At 44.6% G+C, this 25,925-nt stretch overlaps 1 protein-coding gene across 1 annotated transcript; it reads left to right on the forward strand.

Moving 5' to 3' along the window:
- Positions 1-31: 31 nt before the first annotated feature.
- lrrc51 (leucine rich repeat containing 51) lies at positions 32-24,749 on the forward strand. Its single transcript, XM_059963595.1, has 5 exons — positions 32-197; positions 7,830-7,912; positions 9,961-10,166; positions 14,761-14,909; positions 20,259-24,749. The coding sequence occupies exons 1-5, from the start codon at positions 82-84 to the stop codon at positions 20,395-20,397; spliced, it is 693 nt and encodes a 230-aa protein (XP_059819578.1). The 5' UTR covers positions 32-81; the 3' UTR covers positions 20,398-24,749.
- The last annotated feature ends 1,176 nt before the right edge of the window (positions 24,750-25,925 follow it).

Genomic DNA, 25,925 nt, shown 5'->3' on the forward strand with positions numbered 1-25,925 from the left:
GAGAAGGCGAATTAAGCTCCGCCCCTGGGAAGGCGGGACATTGACGTGGCGCGATGACGTCGTGCGTGCGGAGGTGATGGCATGCAAGCTGGAGGGCCGAGGGGAATGCTGACCAACAAAACCGATGCCATCCACTGGGCTTCCGTCCTCGAACAGGACGACACTGAGGCTTCGACCGCCAGAGTGCTCCGCGCTCGGTGAGCGTCAGGCTGCTGATATCAGCCGCCCATTGTTCGCTTCCCATGTTATGCCGGCCTTGAATTCAAATGACACATCAGGGCTACCAGCAAGGAACCCGGTGCCCATTTGGGAGTTGTAGTCTTTTTTCTGCTTTTAGGGATGCACGGCCTGTGATTTGGACTACATTTCCCAGCGGTCACTTCGCGGCCCGCCTGTCCCGTTGTCCTTGACAACGCGTGGACGCCCAGAAGAAACAGTGCTGAAGGTCCAGAACCTCACCGGCATGTGATGTGAAATTTGTTAACTTAGCAGCAGCAGTTCAATGTAGTACATAATATAGAAGAAGAAAACAAATTTAAAAAAGTAGTTAAACCAGTAATCCAATAAATAAGTAAACCAATATAATGAATAGTTTAAATCGTACAAAAATAGAAATAATATATAGTTTAAAAAAAGTGAGGTAATGTTCATTTAGGAATCGGATGGCAGAGGGGAAAAAGCTGTTCCTGAATCGCTGAGTGTGTGCCTTCTGGCTTCTGTTCCTCCTACCTGATGGTAACAGTGAGAAAAGGGCTGCCCTGGGTGCTGAGGGTCCTTGATAATGGACGCTGCCTTTCTGAAGGGTTTTGGCCAACTGTTTATTCTTCTCCACAGATGTTGCCTAACCTGCTGAGTTCGTCCAGCACTTTGTTGCTCTGGAGTTCCAGCGTCTGCAGAACCTCTTGTGCTTGTGACCCCAGTAGCTCTCTGGAAAGGATGATGGTCGGCCGAGGGCAATGGTCATCAAAGGATCAGGGCAACTCCAGTGGAGAGTTTTATCATCTCTCAGTAGTTCACTAAGAACAGCTGAGTTTTTGTTGGAAAGTACAAATCACCTCTAACCCCTTTAATACTGCCTTCCCATCCCCTTGACACCCTCCTTTCCTCTGGGCACTTAAACTTCTCCTGTTCAGATAGGGAGCTGGAGATATTTTGTATATGGAAACTAAGTACAGGACAGGAAGATGCCAATTTAAACTGATCCTGTCTGCCTGCTTATAATCTATATCCTTCCAGTCCCTGCCTGTAGGTGTGCCTGTTTAAAGAGCTGACATTGCTCTTGTATCTGCTTCCACCACCTCCCATAGCAAAGCGTCCAGGCACCGAACGCCCTTAAAAGCTATGTTCTCTAATATTTCTCTTTTCCAACCTGAGTAGAAGTGTATCTATGCCAAAGAGGAGGTACAGGAAGACTGAAGACACACTCAATGTTTCAGGAACAGCCTCTTCCCTCCACCATCCGATTTCTGAATAGACGTTGAATCTATGTGCATGACCTCACTAATTTCTTTGCTATCTTTGTACTTCTTAATTTATAAGTTTTTAAATAAACTTACTGTAATTTTTATTATGTATTTTAATGAACTGTTGCCACAAAACAACAAATTTCACAACATACTGATATTAAATATGATTCTGATTCAAAATGTTGTAGTTAATTGCTATGCCCTGGAGGCAGACTTCTGCTCCTGCCAGTCCTAATGAAGGGTCTCATTTATTCATTTCCATAGATGCTGCCTGGCCTGCTGAGTTCCTCCAGTGTTTTGTATATGTTGTCCAGCTCCTGTTTTTCCATATTGCATTAGGTGGAGAAGTGACGTTTTTCAATCTGAAACGAAGGGTTTCAAACTAAACAAAGCAATCATGGATGATGTGAGAGTCTGACAGTGCAGAGGGAGAATGAGAAACAACACCGTAGGGTCTGACGGTGCTGTGGGAGACAGAGACATCACTGTAGGGTCTGACGGGGCTGTGGGAGACAGACATCACTGTAGGGTCTGACGGTGCTGTGGAAGACAGACATCACCGTAGGTCTGACGGTGCTGTGGGAGACAGACGTCACCGTAGGGTTTGATGGTGCTGTGGGAGACAAGAGACATCACCGTAGGGTCTGACGGTGCTGTGGAAGACAGACATCACCGTAGGTCTGACGGTGCTGTGGGAGACAGAGACATCACTGTAGGGGCTGACAGTGCACGGACTATGTCTGGCATTGAGAAAAAGAATATAGCACCTGCCACAAGATACACATTCAGAACAGTAAAACTGCTCAAAGCTCGTATGACTGTTTCATTACAAGTAAAGGTTCTCATTCCAACTTCATCAGACAGAAAGACAAATCTACAATTAGCTAATTAGAACTACATTGTCCTGTTTATTAGGGCAGAACAGAGAAAGCATTTAAGTACTATGCTCCTGCCCCTTTCTCTGCAGTGCACCTCCCATTCTGCCAATCAGCAGTACAAAACTACCCCCAAACCCCCTCCGAACCCTCTACTTTTATACCCTCGCCACTGTTTTTTAATTGTTGCAGTAAGTGGATTATCCCAAACCAATGTATTGGAACTAATCAAAGTTCAAAGTACATTTTTTAAATCTAAGTTTGCATACTACATACAATGCTGAAATTTATCTCCTTACAGAGAAAGCCAATAGAACTCATTAAAAAAGAGTCAAACACCAGATGTCGAGGGGAAGAATCATGCCAACAGCAACAGTAAGCAAGTAACTGAAGCTCTCAGAAGTGTGTCCATCACTCTGAAGCCAGTCCTCAGTGCAGCCGGTCTGGGAGACCATTCATTGCCACCCACAGCTTCAGTTCAGAGCAGAGACAAGTAAACCTTGAGGAGCAGTGAGCTGAACCGGCCCCGACACCTAACCTTGTGAACCTGGCCCGCTGCTTAGATCGTCCAAACCTCCCGTTGGACTTTGCTCTCGGACCCTGGCCCCACCACCTTGATTTGACCCGTTCCTGACCTTCCCATCATCACTTGTCACCACTCTTCACGAGTCCCACCCCATGTTCAACTAACCCCCATGTTCCCCCGGGAGTATCACACTGTGTGGGTGTACTCCCAGAGCAGTAATCAAAGTTCTGCTGCGTTCAAGGTGGTGAGACATTTACATGGGGAATTAAAGTTAGTATTGAGAAAGAGGCCTTTCAGCCCACCATGCCAATACTGAACCTCTGCCCATCCACACTAATCTCGTTTGCTTTTATTAAGACCATATCCTTTTATCCCTTGTCTATTTAAAGGTAGTTGAAATATTCAGATTCAAGTTTTTTGCCATCCTACTGTACATATATACAACCAAAGAAAACAATGTTCTTCCAGATCACAGTGCACCCACTATATCACACACAGCACATAAAATAAAATATTACTATACATAAATTAATAAAATATAATTCATGTAATTGTGAAAGTGCATGTAGTGAGCAGCACAAATAAACATTACCATAAACAGATAATAAATATAATAATTAAATCTAATTCCACCACCCCCCTCCCCGGCCAACCTGTCCTTTAAAACTCTGTCCTCTCAGCCTAAGCCAATGCCCTTTTGTTTTTGAGAGCCATGCTTTTGGGAAAAAGGATGCTGACTTTCTCCTTTATCTCTGCCTCTCATGATATGTACTTCAGACTCAGCCTCCTCTTCTGCAGGGAAAAAGAATCATTCCAAACACAACCCACCCAGCAAACTGACTTTTCCAAAATAGGGCGATTAAAACAAAAACCATACAATCTTAAAAGTTTCTTCCCCCAGGCCGTTAAATCTGATCAACCATTTGAGTTAGTCACATCCCCATCCATCTCTATCACTGAACTGTTAAAACCACTGTTTATAATGCTAATTACATTACCCCTTGACAATAAGTACTCATGTTTGAGTACTGTTGGGGGGGACAGCCTACCTGGTGGGAGTGACAGTGGCCGAGCCTCCGGCACAGAGGACGGCCCTGTAGCTAAGAAGGGTAGGGTTAGAAGAAAGAGGTCCATAGTAATAGGGGACTCAATAGTCAGGGGCTCAGACAGGCGTTTCTGTGGAGGTGACCGGGAGTCCCGGATGGTAATTTGCCTCCCTGGTGCCAGGGTTCGGGACGTTTCTGATCGCGTCCAAGATATCCTGAAGTGGGAGGGTGAAGAGCCAGAGGTCGTGGTACATGTAGGTACCAATGACATAGGAAGGAAAGGGGAAGAGGTCCTGAAACGAGAGTATAGGGAGTTAGGAAGGCAGTTAAGAAGAAGGACCGCAAAGGTAGTAATCTCGGGATTACTGCCTGTGCCACGCGACAGTGAGAGTAGGAATAGAATTAGGTGGAGGATGAATGCGTGGCTGTGGGATTGGAGCAGGGGGCAGGGATTCAAGTTTCTGGATCATTGGGACCTCTTCTGGGGCAGGAGTGACCTGTTCAAGAAGGACGGGTTACACTTGAATCGTGGGGGGACCAATATCCTAGCGGGGAGGTTTGCTAGGGCTACAGGGCGGACTTTAAACTAGTAAGATGGGGGGGCGGGAGACTATTTGAGGAGACTATGGGAGAGGAGGTTAGTTCACCAGTGGAGCAAGTAAATAGACAGTGTGTGAGGGAGGAAAGGCAGGTGATGGAGAAGGGATGCGCTCAGCCCGAAGATGTAGGGGAGAAGAAAGGAAAGGATAATAAATTTGAATGCATTGTTAGGGATGAAAAGAGAGGAGGGGGTGGAGAGTATCTTAAATGTATCTATTTTAATGCTAGGAGCATTGTAAGAAAGGTGGATGAGCTTAAAGCGTGGATTGATACCTGGAATTATGATGTTGTAGCTATTAGTGAAACATGGTTGCAGGAAGGGTGTGATTGGCAACTAAATATTCCTGGATTTAGTTGCTTCAGGTGTGATAGAGTAGGAGGGGCCAGAGGAGGAGGTGTTGCATTGCTTGTCCGAGAAAATCTTATGGCGGTGCTTTGGAAGGATAGATTAGAGAGCTCCTCTAGGGAGGCCATTTGGGTGGAATTGAAGAATGGGAAAGGTGCAGTAACACTGATAGGAGTGTATTATAGGCCACCTAATGGGGCGCGTGAGTTGGAAGAGCAAATGTGTAAGGAGATAGCAGATATTTGTAGTAAACACAAGGTGGTGATTGTGGGAGATTTTAATTTTCCACACATAGACTGGGAAGCTCATTCTGTAAAAGGGCTGGATGGTTTAGAGTTTGTGAAATGTGTGCAGGATAGTTTTTTGCAACAATACATAGAAGTACCGACTAGAGATGGGGCAGTGTTGGATCTCCTGTTAGGGAATGCGATAGGTCAGCTGACAGATGTATGTGTTGGGGAGCACTTCGGGTCCAGTGATCACAATAGCATTAGCTTCAATATAATTATGGAGAAGGACAGGACTGGACCTAGGGTTGAGATTTTTGATTGGAGAAAGGCTAACTTTGAGGGGATGCGAAGGGATTTAGAGAGAGTGGATTGGGTCAAGTTGTTTTATGGGAAGGATGTAATAGAGAAATGGAGGTCATTTAAGGGTGAAATTATGAGGGTACAGAATCTTTATGTTCCTGTTAGGGTGAAAGGAAAGGTTAAAGGTTTGAGAGCACCATGGTTTTCAAGGGATATTAGAAATTTGGTTCAGAAAAAGAGGGATGTCTACAATAGATATAGGCAGCATGGAGTAAAGGAATTGCTCGAGGAATATAAAGAATGTAAAAGGAATCTTAAGGAAGAGATTAGAAAAGCTAAAAGAAGATACGAGGTTGGTTTGGCAAATAAGGTGAAAGTAAATCCGAAAGGTTTCTACAGTTATATTAAAAGCAAGAGGATAGTGAGGGATAAAATTGGCCCCTTAGAGAATCAGAGTGATCAGCTATGTGTGGAACCGAAGGAGATGGGAGAGATTTTGAATGATTTCTTCTCTTCGGTATTCACTAAGGAGAAGGATATTGAATTGTCTAAGGTGTGGGAAACAAGTAAGGAAGTTATGGAACCTATGATAATTAAAGAGGTGGAGGTACTGGCGCTTTTAAGAAATTTAAAAGTGGATAAATCTCCGGGTCCTGACAGGATATTCCCCAGGACCTTGAGGGAAGTTTGTGTAGAAATAGCAGGAGCTCTGACGGAGATCTTTAATATGTCATTAGAAACGGGGATTGTGCCGGAGGATTGGCGTATTGCTCATGTGGTTCCATTGTTTAAAAAGGGTTCTAGAAGGAAGCCTAGCAATTATAGACCTGTCAGTTTGACATCAGTGGTGGGTAAATTAATGGAAAGTATTCTTAGAGATAGTATTTATAATTATCTGGATAGACGGGATCTGATTAGAAGTAGCCAGCATGGATTTGTGCGTGGAAGGTCATGTTTGACAAACCTTATTGAATTTTTTGAAGAAGTTACTAGGAATGTTGATGAGGGTAAGGCAGTGGATGTAGTCTATATAGACTTCAGCAAAGCCTTTGACAAAGTTCCACATGGTAGGTTAGTTAAGAAGGTTCAGTCGTTAGGTATTAATGCTGGAGTAATAAAATGGATTCAACAGTGGCTAGATGGGAGATGCCAGAGAGTAGTGGTGGATAATTGTTTATCGGGATGGAGGCCGGTGACTAGCGGGGTGCCTCAGGGATCTGTTTTGGGCCCAATGTTGTTTGTAATATACATAAATGATCTGGATGATGGGGTGGTAAATTGGATTAGAAAGTATGCCGATGATACTAAGGTAGGAGGTGTTGTGGATAATGAGGTGGATTTTCAAAGCTTGCAGGGAGATTTATGCCGGTTAGAAGAATGGGCTGAACGTTGGCAGATGGAGTTTAATGCTGAGAAGTGTGAGGTTCTACATTTTGGCAGGAATAATCCAAATAGAACATACAGAGTAAATGGTAGGGCATTGAGGAATGCAGAGGAACAGAGAGATCTAGGAATAACAGTGCATAGTTCCCTGAAAGTGGAGTCTCATGTAGATAGGGTGGTGAAGAGGGCTTTTGGAACGCTGGCCTTTATAAATCAAAGCATTGAGTACAGAAGTTGGGATGTAATGCTAAAGTTGTACAAGGCATTGGTAAGGCCAAATTTGGAATATTGTGTGCAGTTCTGGTCACCGAATTATAGGAAAGATATCAATAAATTAGAGAGAGTGCAGAGACGATTTACTAGGATGTTACCTGGGTTTCAGCAATTAAGTTACAGAGAAAGGTTGAACAAGTTAGGTCTCTATTCATTGGAGCGTAGAAGGTTGAGGGGGGATTTGATCGAGGTATTTAAAATTTTGAGAGAGATAGATAGAGTTGACGTGAACAGGCTGTTTCCATTGAGAGTAGGGGAGATTCAAACTAGAGGACATGATTTGAGAGTTAGGGGGCAGAAGTTTAAGGGAAACACGAGGGGGTATTTCTTTACTCAAAGAGTGATAGCTGTGTGGAATGAGCTTCCTGTAGAAGTAGTAGAGGCCAGTTCAGTTGTGTCATTTAAGGTAAAATTGGATAGGTATATGGACAGGAAAAGAGTGGAGGGTTATGGGCTGAGTGCGGGTAGGTGGGACTAGGTGAGATTAAGGGTTCGGCACGGACTAGGAGGGCCAAGATGGCCTGTTTCCGTGCTGTGATTGTTATATGGTTATATGGTTACATTGTAAATACATGATGGTGTTTATGCATGTTTTATTCCATATACATACTTCAACTTCTAACTTTATATAGTTCTTTATAATTGTTGAATATTGTTTTTTTGTTGCATGTCTTGCCCTTTCCAACTGCCAGTTCCTAATACAGGTAAATGTATATGGTGAATAAAGTTGATCCTCTCTCTGCATGTTGCATTATAATCAATAGATTTTGTTTTGTTCCTGCAGGTCCATTAACACTAAAGAGTATGACTCTGTCTTGTATGGTCCTATGGTGGATTATTCCTACAGAAGTCTGGATTCCCTACATGGTATGATAATCTACAGATAATCCTGCAAGACGTATTTTCCAAACCTTGTGTTTATTTTATTCCTGACCCATCAATGCCTGTTTGTGTGTTTGCTGCGGTCAGAGAAACAGCTCACTAGAAAAAGATGGGAAACAAGCTAGTTTACAGAGACTGGGAAACGAAGTCTAGATGAAGGGTCTGGATTCAAAACGTCAACTCTCCACTTCCCTATTTCCTGTAGAAAGAATTATCTGGAGAACCAGAGAAATAGTGGGAGTATTGGGTATGGGAATTCTGTTTGGGGAGCCTCCAACCTGTTAACTATAACTCGACCCTTTTAGGTGTAAATCTTTGCTGGAAGAGAGCACAGTGATCCAAAAATTAGAAGACCTCCCTACTGCACCATCACCTTAGCTTAGCCACACATTAATCTGTATTATCTTCCTGTTTCTGGCCTCACTAGCTCATGGAAAAGGTAACAGTTCTGAGGTCACAACCCTGGAGGTCCAGTCTTTTAACTTAACACCTAGCTTCCTGAACTCACTTTGTAGGACCTCATCACTCCTCCTACCCACGTCATTGGAACCTACGTTGACTGTGACCTCTGGCTGTTCACCCTCCCCACTTGATCTGAGATGTCTCTGACCCTCAACATACCATCAAGAAATCTTGTTCTCTCCCATAGAATCTCCCTCCTAACCAACAAATTCCCTGTCACCACAGCTCACCTCTTCTCCCCGCTTCCCTTCTGAGCCTCAGAGCTAGACTCATTGCCAGAGACCTGGCTGCCGTGGTTTTCCTCTGCTAAGTCATTCACCACCAACCCACACAGTATCCAGAGTGGGATATCTGTTGTTGGGGGGCACAGCCATCAGGGATTGCCTGTCCTTTTCCTCTTCCTGACAGTCTCCCACTTACCTGTGTCCTTCATCTTGAGTGTAACTACCAGTCCTATCTATCACCCTTCAGCCTCCCGAATGATCTGGAGTTCATCCAGTTCCAGCTCCAACTCCTGAACATGGAGTGTAAGAAACTGCGGCTGGATCTACTTCTCACACGTGTCATCGTCAGGGACACTGGAAGTCTCCCTGCCTTCCCACATCCCGTAAAAGGTGATTCCACTATCCTTCCTGGTGTTTCCACTGCTCCAAAATGTACAATAAGAAAAGAAAGAATAAATAATGAAAAAAAATCTACCCATGGTCGATGCCTGTCCTCACCGAAGCCTCAACTCCTCACTAACACTGGCCTACTCACACAATGGCCACTCTGCTTGAACCTAACTTTTTTATTGCTGCTTGCCAAGTACCTAATTATGTGCAACCCGTTGTCTCCCTGGGAACTGTGGTGCACAGTAAGTGCCGACTGCCCTGACTCACTTCGTTTAAACTCTCTCTCCCTCTATGCAATTCCAAACATAAATTACAATAAAATGTGACCTGACAAAATAAACAAAAAAAAACAATATTAGTGCAGATTAATGGAAATATAAACTGAGATAGTTCCGAGATTTTCAGGCCAGTTGTAAAACCAGATGGCAGTGGTAATGAAATTGTTTCAAGCAATGACATGGGGCTGTGGAGAGAGAGTGGGACAGTGGGATTAGTGTGAGGACTGGCACAGGGCTGTGGGGAGAGAACGGGGCAGTGGGATTAGTGTGAGGACTGGCACAGGGCTGTGGGGAGAGAACGGGGCAGTGGGATTAGTGTGAGGACTGGCACAGGGCTGTGGGGAGAGAATGGGGCAGTGGGATTAGTGTAAGGACTGGCACAGGGCTGTGGGGAGAGAACGGGGCAGTGGGATTTGTGTGAGGACTGGCACAGGGCTGTGAGGAGAGAACGGGGCAGTGGGATTAGTGTAAGGACTGGCACAGGGCTGTGGGGAGAGAACGGGGCAGTGGGATTAGTGTAAGGACTGGCACAGGGCTGTGGGGAGAGAACGGGGCAGTGGGATTAGTGTGAGGACTGGCACAGGGCTGTGGGGAGAGAGTGGGACAATGGGATTAGTGTGGGACCAACATTGGGCTGTGGGTCTGTGCCTATTTAATTCCTCCTGTTTCCCCGCTGCAGATGCCCTGAAGCTAACCCCTCGGCCGGGCCTGAGGCCGAATGAATACACAGAGGATCAGAAGTTGAAGAGCTGCTCATTTCGGCTGAGCCACAACAAGCTGAATGATCTGAGTGGGTTGGAGCAGCTGATCAACACAGTGCTGGTGGAGCCCAGCCGATTGTTCTGGATCGACCTCTCCTTTAACAACTTCCTCAGAATCGACCCGGTATATGTCTGCATGCATGAGTTTGTGTGTCTCAGTGCCCACCACAGGATTAGTTTGAGGGCATGTGCAGTGGGGAAATAGAGGAGCCTCTCACCACAGACCCGTGTCAGTTCCCAAATTAATGCCACAGCCCGTTCTCACCCCACAGCGTGCGTCTGTATGTGTGGTTCTTCCTCACTGCAGACTGAACGTTGTATTCCACACTTTGGGGAGCAATTTGAACACACTATGTTAGCATTCACTTCGAAAGGACTAGAATATAAAAAAAAACTAAGGTGCAATGCTAAGGCTTTATAAGGCGTTGGTCAGACCGCACTTGGAGTGTTGTGAGCAGTTTTGGGCTCCATATCTAAGAAAGGACGTGCTGGCGTTGGAGAGGATCCAGAGGAGGTTCTCAAGAATCATCCCAGGAATAAAAGGGTTAATGTATGATGGATGTTTGACAGCTCTGTGCCTGTACTCACTGGAGTTTAGAAGAACGAAGGGGGATCTCAGTGAAGCATATCGACTGTAGAAAGGCCTAAGTAGAGTGAATGGGAAGAGGGTGTTATCTATAGTGAGGGAGTCTAGGACCAGAGGCCACAACCTCAGAATAGAGGGATGTCCTTTTACAACAGAGGTGAGGAGGAATTTCTTTAGCGAATCTGTGAAAGTCATTGTCATGGATGACTGTGGGTATATTTAAAGCGGAGGTTTATAGGTTCTTGATTAATCAGGGCATGAAAGGTTACAAGGCAGGGATTGGGGTTAAGAGGGATAATAAATTAGCTACGATGGAATGGTGGAGCAGACTCAATGGGTCATATGGCCTAATTCTGCTCCTGTCTACGGTGTTAAGGACTCGGAGAAGGAACAGGAGTAAACTGAACAAGCGTTTCAGGATGACTGCATACTGATTGGTGGACAACTCCAAAATGGATTAATGCCACGACCCATTTGTCACTGCCGATTAACTGTTCTCTGACCTCTCACACTCGTTCATCAACCACATTGTATCTACTCATGCATGAGAACAGCCCGGCCCCTCTGACGCCTGAACAGGGAAATGCTGTTTTTATACAGAATTGACTAGCTGGACACAGATTAAGATTAAAGCATAAGATTTAAAAATCTGTTTTATTTGTTTATTTTTATATTTGATTTAAAGATTCAGTGCGGAACAGGCCCTTTCATCACAACAAGCCACACCGCTCAGCAACCCATCTATTTAACTTTAGCTTAGTCACAGGGCAATTTACAACGACCCACTCATTGCGGATGACACCAAAATTTGGGGGGCTAGTAGACAGCTATCTTGGCTTGCGGTGAGATCTGGACCAGCTGGAAAATAGGCTGAAAAATGTCAGATGGAATTTTATGCAGACAAGAGTGAGGTGTTGCATCAACCAGGGTACGTCTTACACAATGAAATGTAAGGCACTGAGGAGTGTGGTAGAACAAAGGGATCTGGCAATACAGATCCATAATCATTGAAAGCAGTGTCACAGGTAGACAGGGTCATAAAGAAAGCTTTTGGCACATTGGTCATACTGAGTATAGGAGTTGGGATGTTATGTTGAAATTGTACAAGACGTTGGTGAGTTCTAATTTGGAGTATTGTGTGCAGTTTTGGTCACCTACCTCCAGGAAAGATATAACCAAAGTTGAAAGAGTACAGAGAAAATTTACAAAGATGTTGCCGGGTCTGGAGGACCTGAGTTATAAGAAAAGATTGAATATATTAGGACCTTGTTCCTTAGAAGACTGAGAGGAGATTTGATAGAGGTATACAAAGTGTAAGGGTAAATGCAAGCAGGCTTTTTCCCCTGAGGTTGGGTGGGACTACAACCAGAAGTCATTTGTTAAAAGTTTATCAAGAAGTTTATCTTTTGATATAACATCCTGCTCTCTCAAAATAAATGTGCAATAATAATATTAATTTGCTCTGGAATCCTTCGTTTGCATCTGTATCTTGCTTTGGAATGAAGATTTTGAGTCCCAGTATTGAACAGAAAAGCCGTACAAAGGGGAGTTCAGCTTTCAAGGGGAATAAGCAGTTGACATTTTGGGCTGAGGCCCTTCATTGGGATTGGGAAGGAAGGGGCAGAAGCCAGAAAGGATCAGGAATCCAGATCCCTTCCTTTCCAGTCCTGGTGAAGGGTCTTGGCCCGAAACATCGACCTTTTATTCCTCTCCATAGATGCTGCCTGACCTGCTGAGTTCCTCCAGCGTTTTGTGTGTGTTGCTCAAGATTTCCAGATTCTGCAGAATCTTTTATGTTTAGGCTTTGAAGAACCTAACTGGGTGACTGCACTAAGTCTGCACACTGTCTCTGTCAGTTTATCATCCTGACTCGCCTTCCTGAACTTCCACACTCTGAAAAGGCTGTTCGCAAAGGTTTTGGTCAGCCTTGCTGCAACTTTCACACCTTCAGATCAGAGAATTTACTTCTTTTAATTTGCATAATTTCTGTTCTTTTGCACACTGGTGTTTGTCGGTCTTTGGTTATATATAGTTTTTCATACATTCTATCGTATTTCTCTATTTTCCTGTAAATACCTGGAGAAAATTACTCTCAGAGTATTGTATGGTGATGTATACATACTTAGAGAATGAATCGCAGAGTAGTATAGTGATAAGACCATAAGACGTAGGAGCAGAATTAGGCCATTCAGCCCATCAAGTCTGCTCTGCCATTTCATCATGGCTGATCACAGATCCCATTCAACCCCATACACCTGCCCTCTCACCATATCCCTCGATGCCCCAACCAATCAGGAATCTATCAACTTCAGCTTTGAATATACCCATGGACCTGGCCTCCACCGCAGTCTGTGGCAGAGCATTCCACAGGTTCATCTCTCTTTGGCTAAAAAAATTCCTCCTTACTTCTGTACTAAAAGGTCACCCCTCAATTTTGAGGCTATGCACACTAGTTCTGAATAGAGGAAACATCCTCTCCACATACACCTTATACCTTTGGTAAGTTTCAATGAGATCCCCATGCATTCTTCTAAATTCCAGTGAGTACAGGTCCAAAGCTGCCAAACACTCCTCATGTCTTAACCCCTTCATTCCTGGAGTCATCCTCGTGAACCTCTTCTGGACTCTCTCCAATGACAATAAATCCTTTCACACAAAGATTTAGAATGAATCTCTGAGTAGTATATGGTGATGTATACATACTTTGATAGGAAATGTACTTTTTCTTTGATCTTACAAGAACACCAGAATCAGAACAGCAAAATAAAGTCCCTTTTAGTTCAAGTTTGTGTTGGTGTTTTGGATTTTGCCAGTTGGTTGCAGAACTGATTGGATGAAGGGAAGTGCTATATAGATGGATCAGAGACCAGTACAGCACTTTCGGGACACAATATTGTGCCAAACTAGTTAACAGTGAAATGTCTTATGCCCACATAATGTCCATATCCTTCCATTTTCTTCACATTCATGTACCTATCTAGGAGTCTCTTTAAAGTCTCTAATGTATCTGCCTCTGCCACCACCCCAGGCAGCGCATTCCAGCGCCCACCGCTCCGTGTAAAAAACATTGTCCCTCACATCCCCGTTGAAATTAACCCTCTGATATTAGGCATTTCAACCCTGGGAGAAGATACTCACTGTCCAATCTACCTATGCCTTGTGTAATCTTATAAACCTGTACTGGATCTGCCCTCAGCCTCCTAAACTCCAGAGAAAACAACCCAAGTTTGTCCAACCTCTTGTTATAGCACATGCCCTCACATCCAGGCAGCAACCTCTTCTGCGCCTTCTCCAGAGCCTCAACATCCTTCCTATAATGTACAAGTTGAAGTTGGCAAGAGCGGCCTGATAGTATTCTGGGGACAGTTTATCTGAGAAATGGACCAGGGAGCAGGCTATTTGAGATCTGGCACCATGTAACGTGACAAGCATATTAATGATCTATGATAATAAATTTACTTTGTTTGAGAGAAGGGGGTGTTTCATTGATGTCTCATAGTCGACTTCTCATGGTGCCAGAACACAATCAGGAAAGCTCCTATTTTCTGAAGATAGCTGGGCAATGCACATCAACATACATGATCTACAGATGTGCAGTAGTAAAAATCCTGACAAGCTGCATTACTGCATGGTACAGAAACTGCACTGCAGTCAAGACTGCCCAAAGCTTCACCGACACCAGCCTACCTGCCATCGGGTACAGGTGTACAGAAAGATATGGGCCAGTAACATCATGAAGGATCCCACCCACCCTGCTCATGGACTGTTTGCCCACTCCCATCAGGGAGGAGGTTACGTAGCATCCATGCCAGGACCACCAGACTCAAAATCAGTTGCTTTCCCCGAGCAGTGAGGCTGATCAACACCTCCACCCATTAACCCACCCCTCCACACCCCCAACCTCCACTACTTTATCATTTCCTGTCGCTTTATGTACAGACACTCCTGTCTCGTGTCACTTTATGGATGTATAAACAATCTATGTATATAAGCTAATCTTATGTATTTATATTTATTGTGTTTTTATGATTATTCTGTTTGTATTGGATCCAGAATAACAATTACTTTGTTCTCTTCTACACTTGTGTACTGGAAGTAACAAATAACCTTGAATCTTTCCATTTCTCACCAGGTCCTGATTCTTTGCACGAACCTACAAGTGCTGAACTTCCATGGGAACCAGGTCGGGGAGCTGTTCGAGGCTGACAAACTGGCGTCACTGCCACACCTCCGCAGCCTGACCTTACATGGTAACCCCGTGGAACTGCAGAAGGGATACAGGTAATGACCATGGTCTACTCCACTCTGCTGGCACTGATCCCTGAACAACCCCACGGTAGCTCCACCACACCTCCACATCCTCAAGCCTTTCACCGTTCACCAGGGTCAATGCCACAAGCAGTCCTGCCAAAGCAACCATATATTATTGTCGTGTACAGTGAAAAGCTCGTCTTGCATACAGTTCAGATCATTACACAGTGCAATAAGGTAGAACAAGGGAAAACAATGGCTTGAATAACAAATTCAATGATTTGAGATTGTTTAATGTTATTTCTGTACACAAATGTAAGGAGAATGAAATAATTGTTATTCTGGATCCAACGCAGCACAAAAAATAACACAGTAAGATAAAGAACACAATAATAAGGATGAGAGGTGACCCGATAGAGGTGTATAAGATGATAAGAGGCATTGATTGTGTGGATAGTCAGAGGCTTTTTACTGGGGCTGAAACGGCTGCCAAGGGGACACAGGTTTAAGGTGCTGGGGAGTAGGTACAGAGGAGATGTCAGGGGTAAGTTTTTTACTCAGAGAGTGGTGAGTGCGTGGAATGGGCTGCCGGCAACGGTGGTGGAGGTGGATATGATAGGGTCTTTTAAGAGACTTTTGGACAGGTACATGGAGCTTAGTAAATTAGAGGGCTATGGGTAAGCCCAGTAATTTTAGAGTAGGTACATATTCGGCACAACTTTGTGGGCCGAAGGGCCTGTATTGTGCTGTAGGTTTTCTATGTTTCTATAATTAAAGAAACACAATAAATATAAGTACATAAGTTAGCTTATATACATTGATTGTATGTCCATAAAATGACACTAGGCACAGGAATGTCTGTATATCAGGAGACTGACAGGAAATGATAAAGTGTGGTGGGGGGGGGGTGTGGAGGGGTGGGTTCTTTGAACAATTCCCATGGTTTTCTTTGTCTCATGGCTACCTGGAGAAAAATCTCACAGTTGTATATTGCATACATACTTTGAACCTGTTTTTGGCTGAAGGAAAGTAACTGTTTTTGAGTCTGGTGGTCCCGCTATGGATGCCTCCTCCCTGATGGAAGTGGAGCAAACAGTCCAAGAACAGGAGAACTTCACACACTCTTGACCTCTTCAATTACTTGACCTGGCCCCAATTGTCTCATTTTCACTATGGATGTCCAATCTCTATACACTTTTATCCCCCATCAGGAAGCCTTACAGCTCTCCGCTTTTTTCTTGATACCCAACCAGTTTCCCTCTACCTCCTCTCTCCTCCATCTGGAAGAACTGGTCCTCACTCTCAAAATTTCTCCTCCAGCTCCTCCCACTGCCTTCAAACAAAAGGTGTAGCGATGGGCGCTCATATGGGTCCCAGCTATGTCTGCCTTTTTGTCAGTTATGTGGAACAGTCCGTGTTCCAAGCCTATACTGGCATCACTCCCCAACTTTTCCTACTCTAACTACAACAACAACTGCATGATGCTGCTTCCTGCACCCAATCGGAGCTCATCGACTTCATCAACTTTTCCTCCAACTTCCACCCTGCCCTCATATTTACTTGGACCATATCCAACACCTCTCTTCCCTTTCTCAATCTCCCTGTCTCCATCTCTGGAGACAGTCATCTATCTATCAGCATCTGTTATAACCCACTGATTCTCAAAGCTACATGGACTATACCTCTTCCCACCCTGTCATTTGTAAAAATGCTATCCACTTCTCTCAGTTCCTCTGGCTCTGCTGCATCTGCTTTCAGGATGAGGTTTTTCATTCCAGAACTAATGAGATGTCCACCACCTTCAAAGAAAGGGACTTTCCTTCCTCCACCATCAATGCTGCCCTCACCTGCATCTCTTTAGTTTTGCGAAAGCCTGCCCTCACTCCATCCTCCCACCACGATACCAAGGATTGAGATTTTCTTGTCCACACCTACCACCCCATTGGCCTCTGCATCCAGCATATAATTCTCTGTAATTTCCCCCAACTCCAGCGGGAGTTCCACCTCCCCCATTTTCCACAGGGATTGCTCCCTACACGACTGAAAGGGTTATCATACGAGTAACATTTCATGGCTCTGGGTCTGTACTCGCTGGAATTCAGAAGGATGAGGGGGGATCTCACTCGAATGTTGAAAGGCCTAGACAGAGTAGATGTGGAAAGGATGTTTCCCATGGCGGGAGAGCCTAGGACAAGAGGGCATAGCCTCAGGATAAAGGGGCACCCTTTCAAACAGGGATGCAGAGAAATTTCTTTAGCCAAAGGATGGTGAACTTGTTGAATTCGTTACCACATGCAGCTGTGGAGGCCAGGTCTTGAACATGTTTAAGGCAGAGATTGGTGGGTTATTGATTGGACATGACATGAAAGGCCGGGAACTGGGCTTGAGGAGGAGATAGAAAAAAAGAATCAGCCATGATTGAATGGCGGAGCACTCGAAGGGCCAGCTGGCTTAATTCTGCTCCTTTGTTTTATGGACTCCCTTGTCCATTTGTCCCTCTCCACTGATCTCTCTCCTGGCACTTATCCTTACAAGCAGAACAAGTGCTACACCTGCCCCTACACCTCCTCCCTCATCACCATTCAGGGCCCAAACACTCCTTCCACGTGAGACAACACTTCATCTGTGAGTCTGTTGAGGTCATCTACTGTATCTGGTGCTCCTGGTGTGGCCTCCCTGTATATCGTTGATACCTTACGTAGATTGGGAGACCGCTTCACCAAACTCCCATGCTCCATCTGCCAGAAAAGGCAGGTTCTCTCGGTGGCCACCCATTTCAGTTCTACTTCCCATTCCGACATGTCAGTCCATGGCCTCCTCTACTGCCATGATGAGGCCACCCTCAGGTTGGATGAGCAACTCCTTATATTCTGTCTGGGCAGCCTCCAACTTGATGGCATGATCTTCAATTTCTTGAACTTCCAGTAACTGCCTCCCTTCACCAGTCCTCATTCCTGTTTCCCTCTCTCACCTTTTTTGTAACCTGCTCATCACACCCCTCTTCCATGGCCTTGCATCCTCTCCTATCAGATTCCCCCTTCTCCAACTACCTTGTATTCCTTCTCCCCTCCCCCACCATCTTACTCTGACTTCTCTTCTTTTATTCCAGTCCTGATGAATGGTCTCAGCCCAAATGTTGACTGTAAACGATTTTCCATAGAATCTGCCTGACCTGCTGAGTTTCCCCAGCATTTTGTTGCTCTGGATTTCCAGCATCTGCAAATGTTCTCGTGCTTGAGAGTCCATGACCAGGGTGGGTGAGATCCTTTGTGAAGTTACTGGCCCTTTTCCGGCAACTTTCTGCATATGTGTCCTCGATGGTGGGTAGGCCGATGCAGGCGATGCGTTGGTCAGTTTTGACTGCCCGTTGTAGAGCCTTCCTGTTAAAGTTAATAATATCTTGAATGCAGAATTTGAATCAAGTTTATCATCACCGGTGTATGTAGTGAGATTTGTTGTTGTGCAGCAGCAATACAGTGCAATACATAAAAAATTACTATAAATTACAAGAATATACTGTATATAAAAATACAATGCAAAGTGAGAACAAAATAGCAAGGTAGTGTACACGGACTTGTCACAAATGATGGCAAAAGGGAGGAAGCTGTACCTGAATCATTGTGTGTCTGTCTTCAGACTCCTGTACCTTCTTGATAGTAGCAGTGATGAGAGCTCTTTAATGATGGATGCTGCCTGATTGAAGCATCACATTTTGATGTACTTGGTGATGTGGAGGCTAGCGTTCTGATGGAGTTGGCTGAATTTACAACTTCCTGTAGCTTTTTACTAACCTATGCAGTGGCCTTTACATACCAGCGTCCATTATTAAGGACCTCCAGCACCCAGGGCATGCCCTTTACTCACTGTTACCATCAGGTAGGAGGAACAGAAACCTGAAGGTACACACTCAGCGATTCAGGAACAACTTCTTCCCCTCTGCCATCCGATTCCTAAATGGATGTTGAACCCTTGGACACTACCTCACTTTTCTTTAATATACAGAATTTCTGTTTTTTGCACATTCTTTTCATCTATTCAACATACATATATTATAATTGATTTACTTATTTATTACTATTTTTAAACTTTTTTTCTAGATTATGTATTGCATTGAACTGCTGCTGCTAAGTTAACAAATTTCACGTCACATGCCGGTGATAATAAACCTGATTCTGATTCAGGCAGTGACGCAGCCAGTCAGAACACACTCCACAGTACATCTGTAGAAATTTGCGAGTGTTTTTGGTGACATACCAAATCTCCTAATGAAATGGTCCCAGGGTAGATCTTCACAGATGTTGATGCCCAAGAACTTGAAGCTGTTCAGCCTTTCCATAGCTGACCCCTCAATGAGGCTTGGCGTGTGTTCTCTCAACTTCCCCATCCTGACGTCTACAACCGACCGGAGTTTGCCCCTCTGCTGGCTGTGTTCCCGCAAGCCCAGCTTCTCAAGCCTGTAACCATTCACTGAGGGGCAGTACAACAAGCAGACCCTCCAAAGCAACCACACCATTGGTTTATTATTGTCACAGGGACTGAGGTGCAGTGACGAGCTTGTCTTGCATACTTTTGATACGGATCAGATCATTACACAGTCCATGAGGAAAATCAATAACAATTCAGGGTAAAGTGTAACAGCTACAGAGAAAGTGCAGTGCAGGCAGATAATAAGATGCAAAATCATAAAAAGGTAGACTGCGAGGTCAAGAGTCCATCTTACTGAACTAGGGAACCGTTCAATAGTGGGGCGGAAACTGTCCTTAAGCCTGGTGGGACATGCTTTCGTGGGAGAGGGGGGAGGAGAAATGTCTGGGGTGGGTGGGGACTTTGATACTGCCCGATGCTTTACTGAGGCTGTGAGAAGTGCAGACAGAGTCCAGGGAGGGGAGGCTGGTTTCTGTGATGTGCTGGGCTGTGTCCACAACTCTCTCACCGGCAGAGTAGTGCCTGTATCAAGTGCAATGCATCTGGATAGGATGTGTTCTATGGTGCGTCAATAAAAACTGGTAAGGGATGACAGGGATGTGCCAAATTTCCTTAGCCTCTGTACTGTACTTCAGCCTACATTCGATAGGTTCAACGAGATCTCCCCCCCCCCCCCCAACATTCTGAATTCCAGTGAGTACAGCCCCAGAGCCATCAAACACTCCTCATATGATAAACCTTTCAATCCTGGAATCATTTTCATGAACTTCCTTCGAACCCTCTCCAATGTCAACTCTAAAACTGTAGGTGTTAAGTGTTACAGTGGAAGTAAGTGGCAACTCTCTACAGTGGATTGTCGGTCTGTAGCTTTCTCAGCTGTTCTGAGATTCCATTAAACTCCAGCTGTTGGATTTAACTCTCTCCCTCCCCCGCCCCCCACTCCCCTCTCATAAGGAGCTACATCGTGGGGATTATCCCTCAGTTGAAGTCACTGGATTACAGCACCATCACCAAACAGGACCGCTCCACTGCAGCTGTACTCAAGTCGTTTACCAAACAGAAGCGGCCTGCCCAGAGAAGATACCATGAGTAGATTCCACAAGAGACGACCAGCCCTTCCTACTGGGTTCCATCAGAACGTTCCCTAATTCCCAGCCTAGGACCAGATAGAAAAAGGGAACATTCTGATTTGCCCAGAATTAATCTTAATTAAAAGTCATGTTGATTGTTAACTAGATTATTCATTTATTTGTTTCCAGTTTATGGAATTTGATTTGTACCCTTCTCTTTCGCTATTTGTTTGTCTGACAACTTCTCAATGTGTGTCCAAGCAGATGTGCAAGTGGTGTTTAATGCTTTTTCGATAGACATGTGGAATGGATGGTATTGCGTGCAAGCAGATAGGATTGAGCATTGTGTCAGTCACAGACATTCTGGGCCTCTGCTGTATCGCTCTGTTCTGTTTCTGTAATGTGCTGTCCTGTGCTATTTTCTGTGTTCCTCTGATTTATTGTTGTGTTCATATGCTTTACAGTTCTGTTCTGTGCCTCTATCACTCCTAAAGACAATTCCTTGAGTTATCCTCAAAGCCCCTGCCCCTCAATGTGAATTCTGGCTACTAGCTGTTTTTTTTGTTACATTCAGGATATAGACATTGCTGGTGAAGTCGGTGTGTACAACCCATCTATAACTGTCCTGACAAAGACACAGGTCAGCACTCACCAGAGCAGATGTGATGCTGCTGAGGAAGGAAGGCCAGCCACTGATATTGGCCTGTCACCACAAGGTGCATTGTGATGGCGGCACACAAGCGTGATGTTACCCTGTGCCAACTGCCCTTGTTCTCAGTGCTAGAGAGATTGAGATTCAGATCTATTTCGCTGGCCTTTGAATATGGAGTGAAGCAGTGATGTCCGCATGAAACAGCAGTATTGTCTGGTGGTCGAGGGACTGAGTGTTTGAGGTGGTGGATGGAAAATTGATCAGAACATTGAATCTTTCGCCATAAAATTACTCAAACTGGCAATTTCCTTTTCCTGAGCAACATGCACAAAATGCTGGAGGAACTCAGCAGGTCAGGCACCATCTATGGAAATGAATAAACAGCCAACATTTCAGGCTGACACTGAGAATTATTATTAGAATTATTCTGGCATCTTCCTTTCCAGTCCTGAAGAATGATGTTGGCCAGAAACGTTGACTGTTTATTCATTTCCATAGATGCCGAGTTCCTCCAGCATCTGCAGAATCTATAACTTCCTTTTTCTTTTCATAGGACAAATATTCAAGCCCTTCCTCATTATATACAGTACTCCCACCTTCCAACACCCACTGGGGCAGAGAACTCCACGGACCTGCCACCATATCTGAGATGTTTCTATGAACCTCAGTTTGAAAGACCTGTGGTCATGTTCCCTGTGAAACTCTCCCATTAGTGAGGGCAGAGAACACTACAGCACTGGGTGGGTCATTTAGCCAACAATATGTCAATCTTGAACTAATTTATACCAAAAGTCCTCCTCCTGTGAACAGGGGCTCACTCTTCACAATGGCGCCACAAGATGCTGGAAATCCAGAACACACACAACGTGCCAGAGCAACTTAGCAGGTCAGGCAGCAACCATGGAGAGGAATGGACAGTTGGCATTTTGGGTCAAGACCATCTACTCATTCAGCTCTGAGGAATGATCTCCACCTGATACATCAACTATCCATTCCTTCCATAGATACCACCAGTTTCTGAGTTCTCTCCAGAAACAGTTTCTCCAGCATTTTGTCAGTTATTCCCCAGGCAGTGGAAGGTTTTGAGAGGGAACTGATTTGCTAATAGTTTGGAAGGAAGGTCATGAATCACATGGGCTGAATAGCTTATTTAAGCTGTAGTTGTTACAAAACTACAGTTTCAAGCCTTAGGCAATCGCCTTCCTCTTTCTCAATCCAACTGCAAACGTTCTTGTGACTCACCCACCACTGCTCATTGGGTAAGTCTGGGGAAATGTACAAAGGCACTGGAGAGACAAGCAGCATCTTTCAAGGGAAGTGGACGACAACTGCCTCAACCTGAAATCCTCACCGTTCATTTCCCTCCGCTGATGCTGGCCACACTGCTAAGTTCCTTCAGCCAAATGGCAGCTGATAGGAATAGGCTGAGGCTTTATAAAGACCACACTTACAAAGAAGGGACGCGTTGGCATTGGAGTGCCGGAGGAGATTCACTAGAATTATCTCAGGAATGAAAGGGTTAATGTATGAGGAGCGTTTGATAGCTCTGGGCTTGTCTTCACTGAAGTTTAGAGGAATGGGGGAAGGTATCTCATTGAAGCCTTTCAAATTATTTATTGAGGCACAGTGCAGAATAGGCCCTTCTGACTGAACCACCCAGCAAACACCGAATTTAATCCTAGGCTAGTCATGGGACAATTTATAATGACTAATTAACCCACCAACTGGTATATCTTTAGACTGTAGGAGGAAACTCATGTGGTCACAGAGAGAACGTGCAAATTCCTTACAGCAGGAATTGAACCCGGGTTGCTGGTACTGTAAGAGAGTAGTGCTAATCACTATGCTGACATGCTACCCCAATTACAACTATCTGTTGAGTAAAATTAATTGTAACTCAAAAAAAAATTAAATACACTCAGTGGCAACTTTATTAGGTACAGGAGTAGAACCAGATGTCTTCTGTAGCCTATCCACTACAAAATTCGACGAGTTATGCCTTTGGAGATGCTCTTCTGCACACCACTGCTGTAACGTGTGGTTATTTGAGTTACTGTCACCTTCCTGTCAGCTTGAACTAGTCTGGCCATTCTCTGACCTCTAGATGTTTTCACCCACGGAACAACCACTCATTGGATTTCTTTTCATTGTAAACTAAAGACTTGTGCGTGAAAATGCCAGATCAGCAGTTTCTGATATTTAAACCACTGTCTGGCACCAACAACCATTCAAAGGTCAAAGTCACTTTGATCACATTTCTTCCCCATTCTGATGTTTGGTCTGAACAACAACTGAACCTCTGGACCATGTCTGCGTGCTTTTACGCATGGAGTTGCTGCCACGATTGGCTGATTAGATATTTGCATTAAGGGGTACAGGTGTACCTAATAAAGTGGCCACTGAGTATATGGTTTGATGAACCTGTGACAGGTAAAGCTAATCTCCATCTTACCTGCAGCAAGTTAAATAGAGAGAGGATCACATTTTAATCAAAGTACTTCCTAGCCAGAGACTTCTATAGACTCTCCCTTCAAGTGTGAGCAGGCAGACAAAGCTGATGTATTTGTGCAGTTTATTTTTGATCCAGACAGGGTGAATTCAGCACATCTTACTCAACTTGTGATTCCAAGTGACACCAGTTAAATGTTGTAACATCTGCCCCCACTTCCCACCCCCAAGGAAGCAGCCCCTTCCATTGCCCTGGTGATGTGCTGAGTGTCTAGTTGGTGTGCAAACAGATTGCCACCCTGTTATATAACTGCAAAGTTATCATAGTGTGTCCTCAAATTACTCACCGTCCAAGAGACGCAGGAAGGATTATCACTGGAGGTGGACAGGCGACTTTGCCCCCTCAGACCTCAGGGACAGGGTCCGGGGGGGGGGGGAGGGCAAAGGTCTCTGCACTTCCGAGTGTAAAACAGCAGAGATTTGAGCAAATGCTGCAGAAGCATTTAAAAACTTGATTCACTTGATTTAGAACATCCTGGACAACATTTAACTGCTTCACAAAGTCACTGCTGTGAGGAATGTATTTTCATGCACAGTTGGACCCCACAAAAAATAATACTCAGGTCCACACTTAAACATCACCAATAGATAAATATGGGCCTCAACATGATGCTCTATGTTCAGATAGGGCTTTGATTTACATTTTTCTGGGATCACACAGGCTTCCACCATCTCAATCCAGACAGGCTCCCCTTCACCGTCTCAATCCAGGAACAGACTGGTTCCCCTTCACCATCTCAGCCCAAAAGACAAGACGTTCAAACAGAGCTGGGTTCCAGAACCAGCTGAAAACATTGACTTGCTACCTGCCCTTCCCACCTCTGGAGTGGGGACTGAACCTCCTTCTCAAGGGACCGAAACAGAAATGATTCTGTGGTACCTACAGATCAAATGACATGACGGATGCCAATACCTCAAGAGGCAAGTGCTGAGAGTTAACAATCCAAAGAGAGAAAAGGTGCAACAGGGCTTTCAATCAACTCATCTTCAAATCCAATTTTATTTGATTAAAACAAAAAAAAGAGAATGCCATCACATCTCTATGAAATCCATCAAAACAGCAAAGCTGCTCATGTCTGTCCTGCTGTGTTGCACACTGACATGACCCTCATTGTTTCAATAGAATACAGGTGCAGGAAAGGGAAAGATTCTAACAGAAAAAATCTACAACAAAAAATCTAAACTATAAAGTTTTCTCACCTGGGGGGGGGGGGGGGGGGAAGAAGAAGGGAGACAAGAAAAGCAGAGAATAAATAGGCTAATCCGATTAAACATTGGAAGCAGGCTGGTTTTGGGGCCTTATTTTCTGACAGTTCTTTTGAGCTCCAGGGACCTATTATCCTTAACCCAGCAGGAAGATAGCTCATTACTGAACTCAAATCCATCAGAATGCACCCGAATAAACACTAGGTGATTGGTCACTACACCGACCTCGTGCCCAGCAAGCTAGGTCGGATTTTTGCAGATTGTCTCACCCTGAATCTTGAGAGTTACAGTGCAAGTTGAACTTCACACCCCCTCCCTGGAGAAGAAGCATCTCTCAAAGCTGTTGGAAATTGGATCCCATGTTAACAGCAGACTAAAATATTCAGTTTGTAGGGCAGACTGTGGAGATTGGATGGCAAGGAGAAAAACTGATTTAAATATTAAATTTAAAGTTGAAATATTAAGTTTAAATTAAATTCCCAGAAACAGTGGTCAGCTGTGGAAGGTAGAAAATGACAAGATGAAGGCCCAAGTCATTTTACTATTATCTCCTAAAACCAGGGCTGAAAAACTGCTCTCCTTTACAGTTGTCTGTTGCCCCACTCCATTCTAACTTCTCCAGTTCCAGAATGGGCCCAGTGAAGTAAAAGCATCAGATCTTCCCCTCGGTCAGAACCCACTCCCAAGATTGCAGCCTCAGTCACAGTCCGATTAAATAAAACTACTCAGAATTGTGAGCAGAATTGAAGAGGGGGTTGTTGATTACTGAGCCATAGAATGTGTAATGGTGGAGGGGGAGTTTCAAAGAGCTTTTGACGGAATGAGAGACTGTCATACAATTTCTGCCCCTTGGATCCAGCTCCACCTTTCAATCCCATCACTGTGGACAAGTGAAATGGGGCAACTGCAGGAACTTTCTCAGCTTCACATATTAGGTATCTGTGGTTATCATCACCAGGACTTCAGAAAGGACTGAGTGATTTTTTAAAACGACTGACATGTTAAGATTGTTCTCTGGTGGCCTGAGTGCAGGAACAACAGTCATACCAGTACGAGAAATTAGAACAGTGCATTCAACTGCAGAAGGCCCTGCCATTAATCGACATCTTCTAGCGACAATCCTGAAACAGGAATTTGGATCCCAATTCACAGCAGATTTCTCACACTCCATACACAACAATGCAC

The sequence above is a fragment of the Hypanus sabinus genome, chromosome 3, assembly GCF_030144855.1.
Source record: "Hypanus sabinus isolate sHypSab1 chromosome 3, sHypSab1.hap1, whole genome shotgun sequence".
Taxonomy (NCBI): Eukaryota; Metazoa; Chordata; class Chondrichthyes; order Myliobatiformes; family Dasyatidae; genus Hypanus; species Hypanus sabinus.

Excerpts from the sequence above, each read along its gene's own strand:
- lrrc51 (XM_059963595.1), top strand. The coding sequence starts at position 82 with ATGCAAGCTGGAGGGCCGAGGGGAATGCTGACCAACAAAACCGATGCC. Across the intron at positions 7,913-9,960 it reads AAGTCTGGATTCCCTACATG|ATGCCCTGAAGCTAACCCCT; the intron begins GTATGATAATCT and ends TCCCCGCTGCAG. Across the intron at positions 14,910-20,258 it reads GAACTGCAGAAGGGATACAG|GAGCTACATCGTGGGGATTA; the intron begins GTAATGACCATG and ends CCCTCTCATAAG.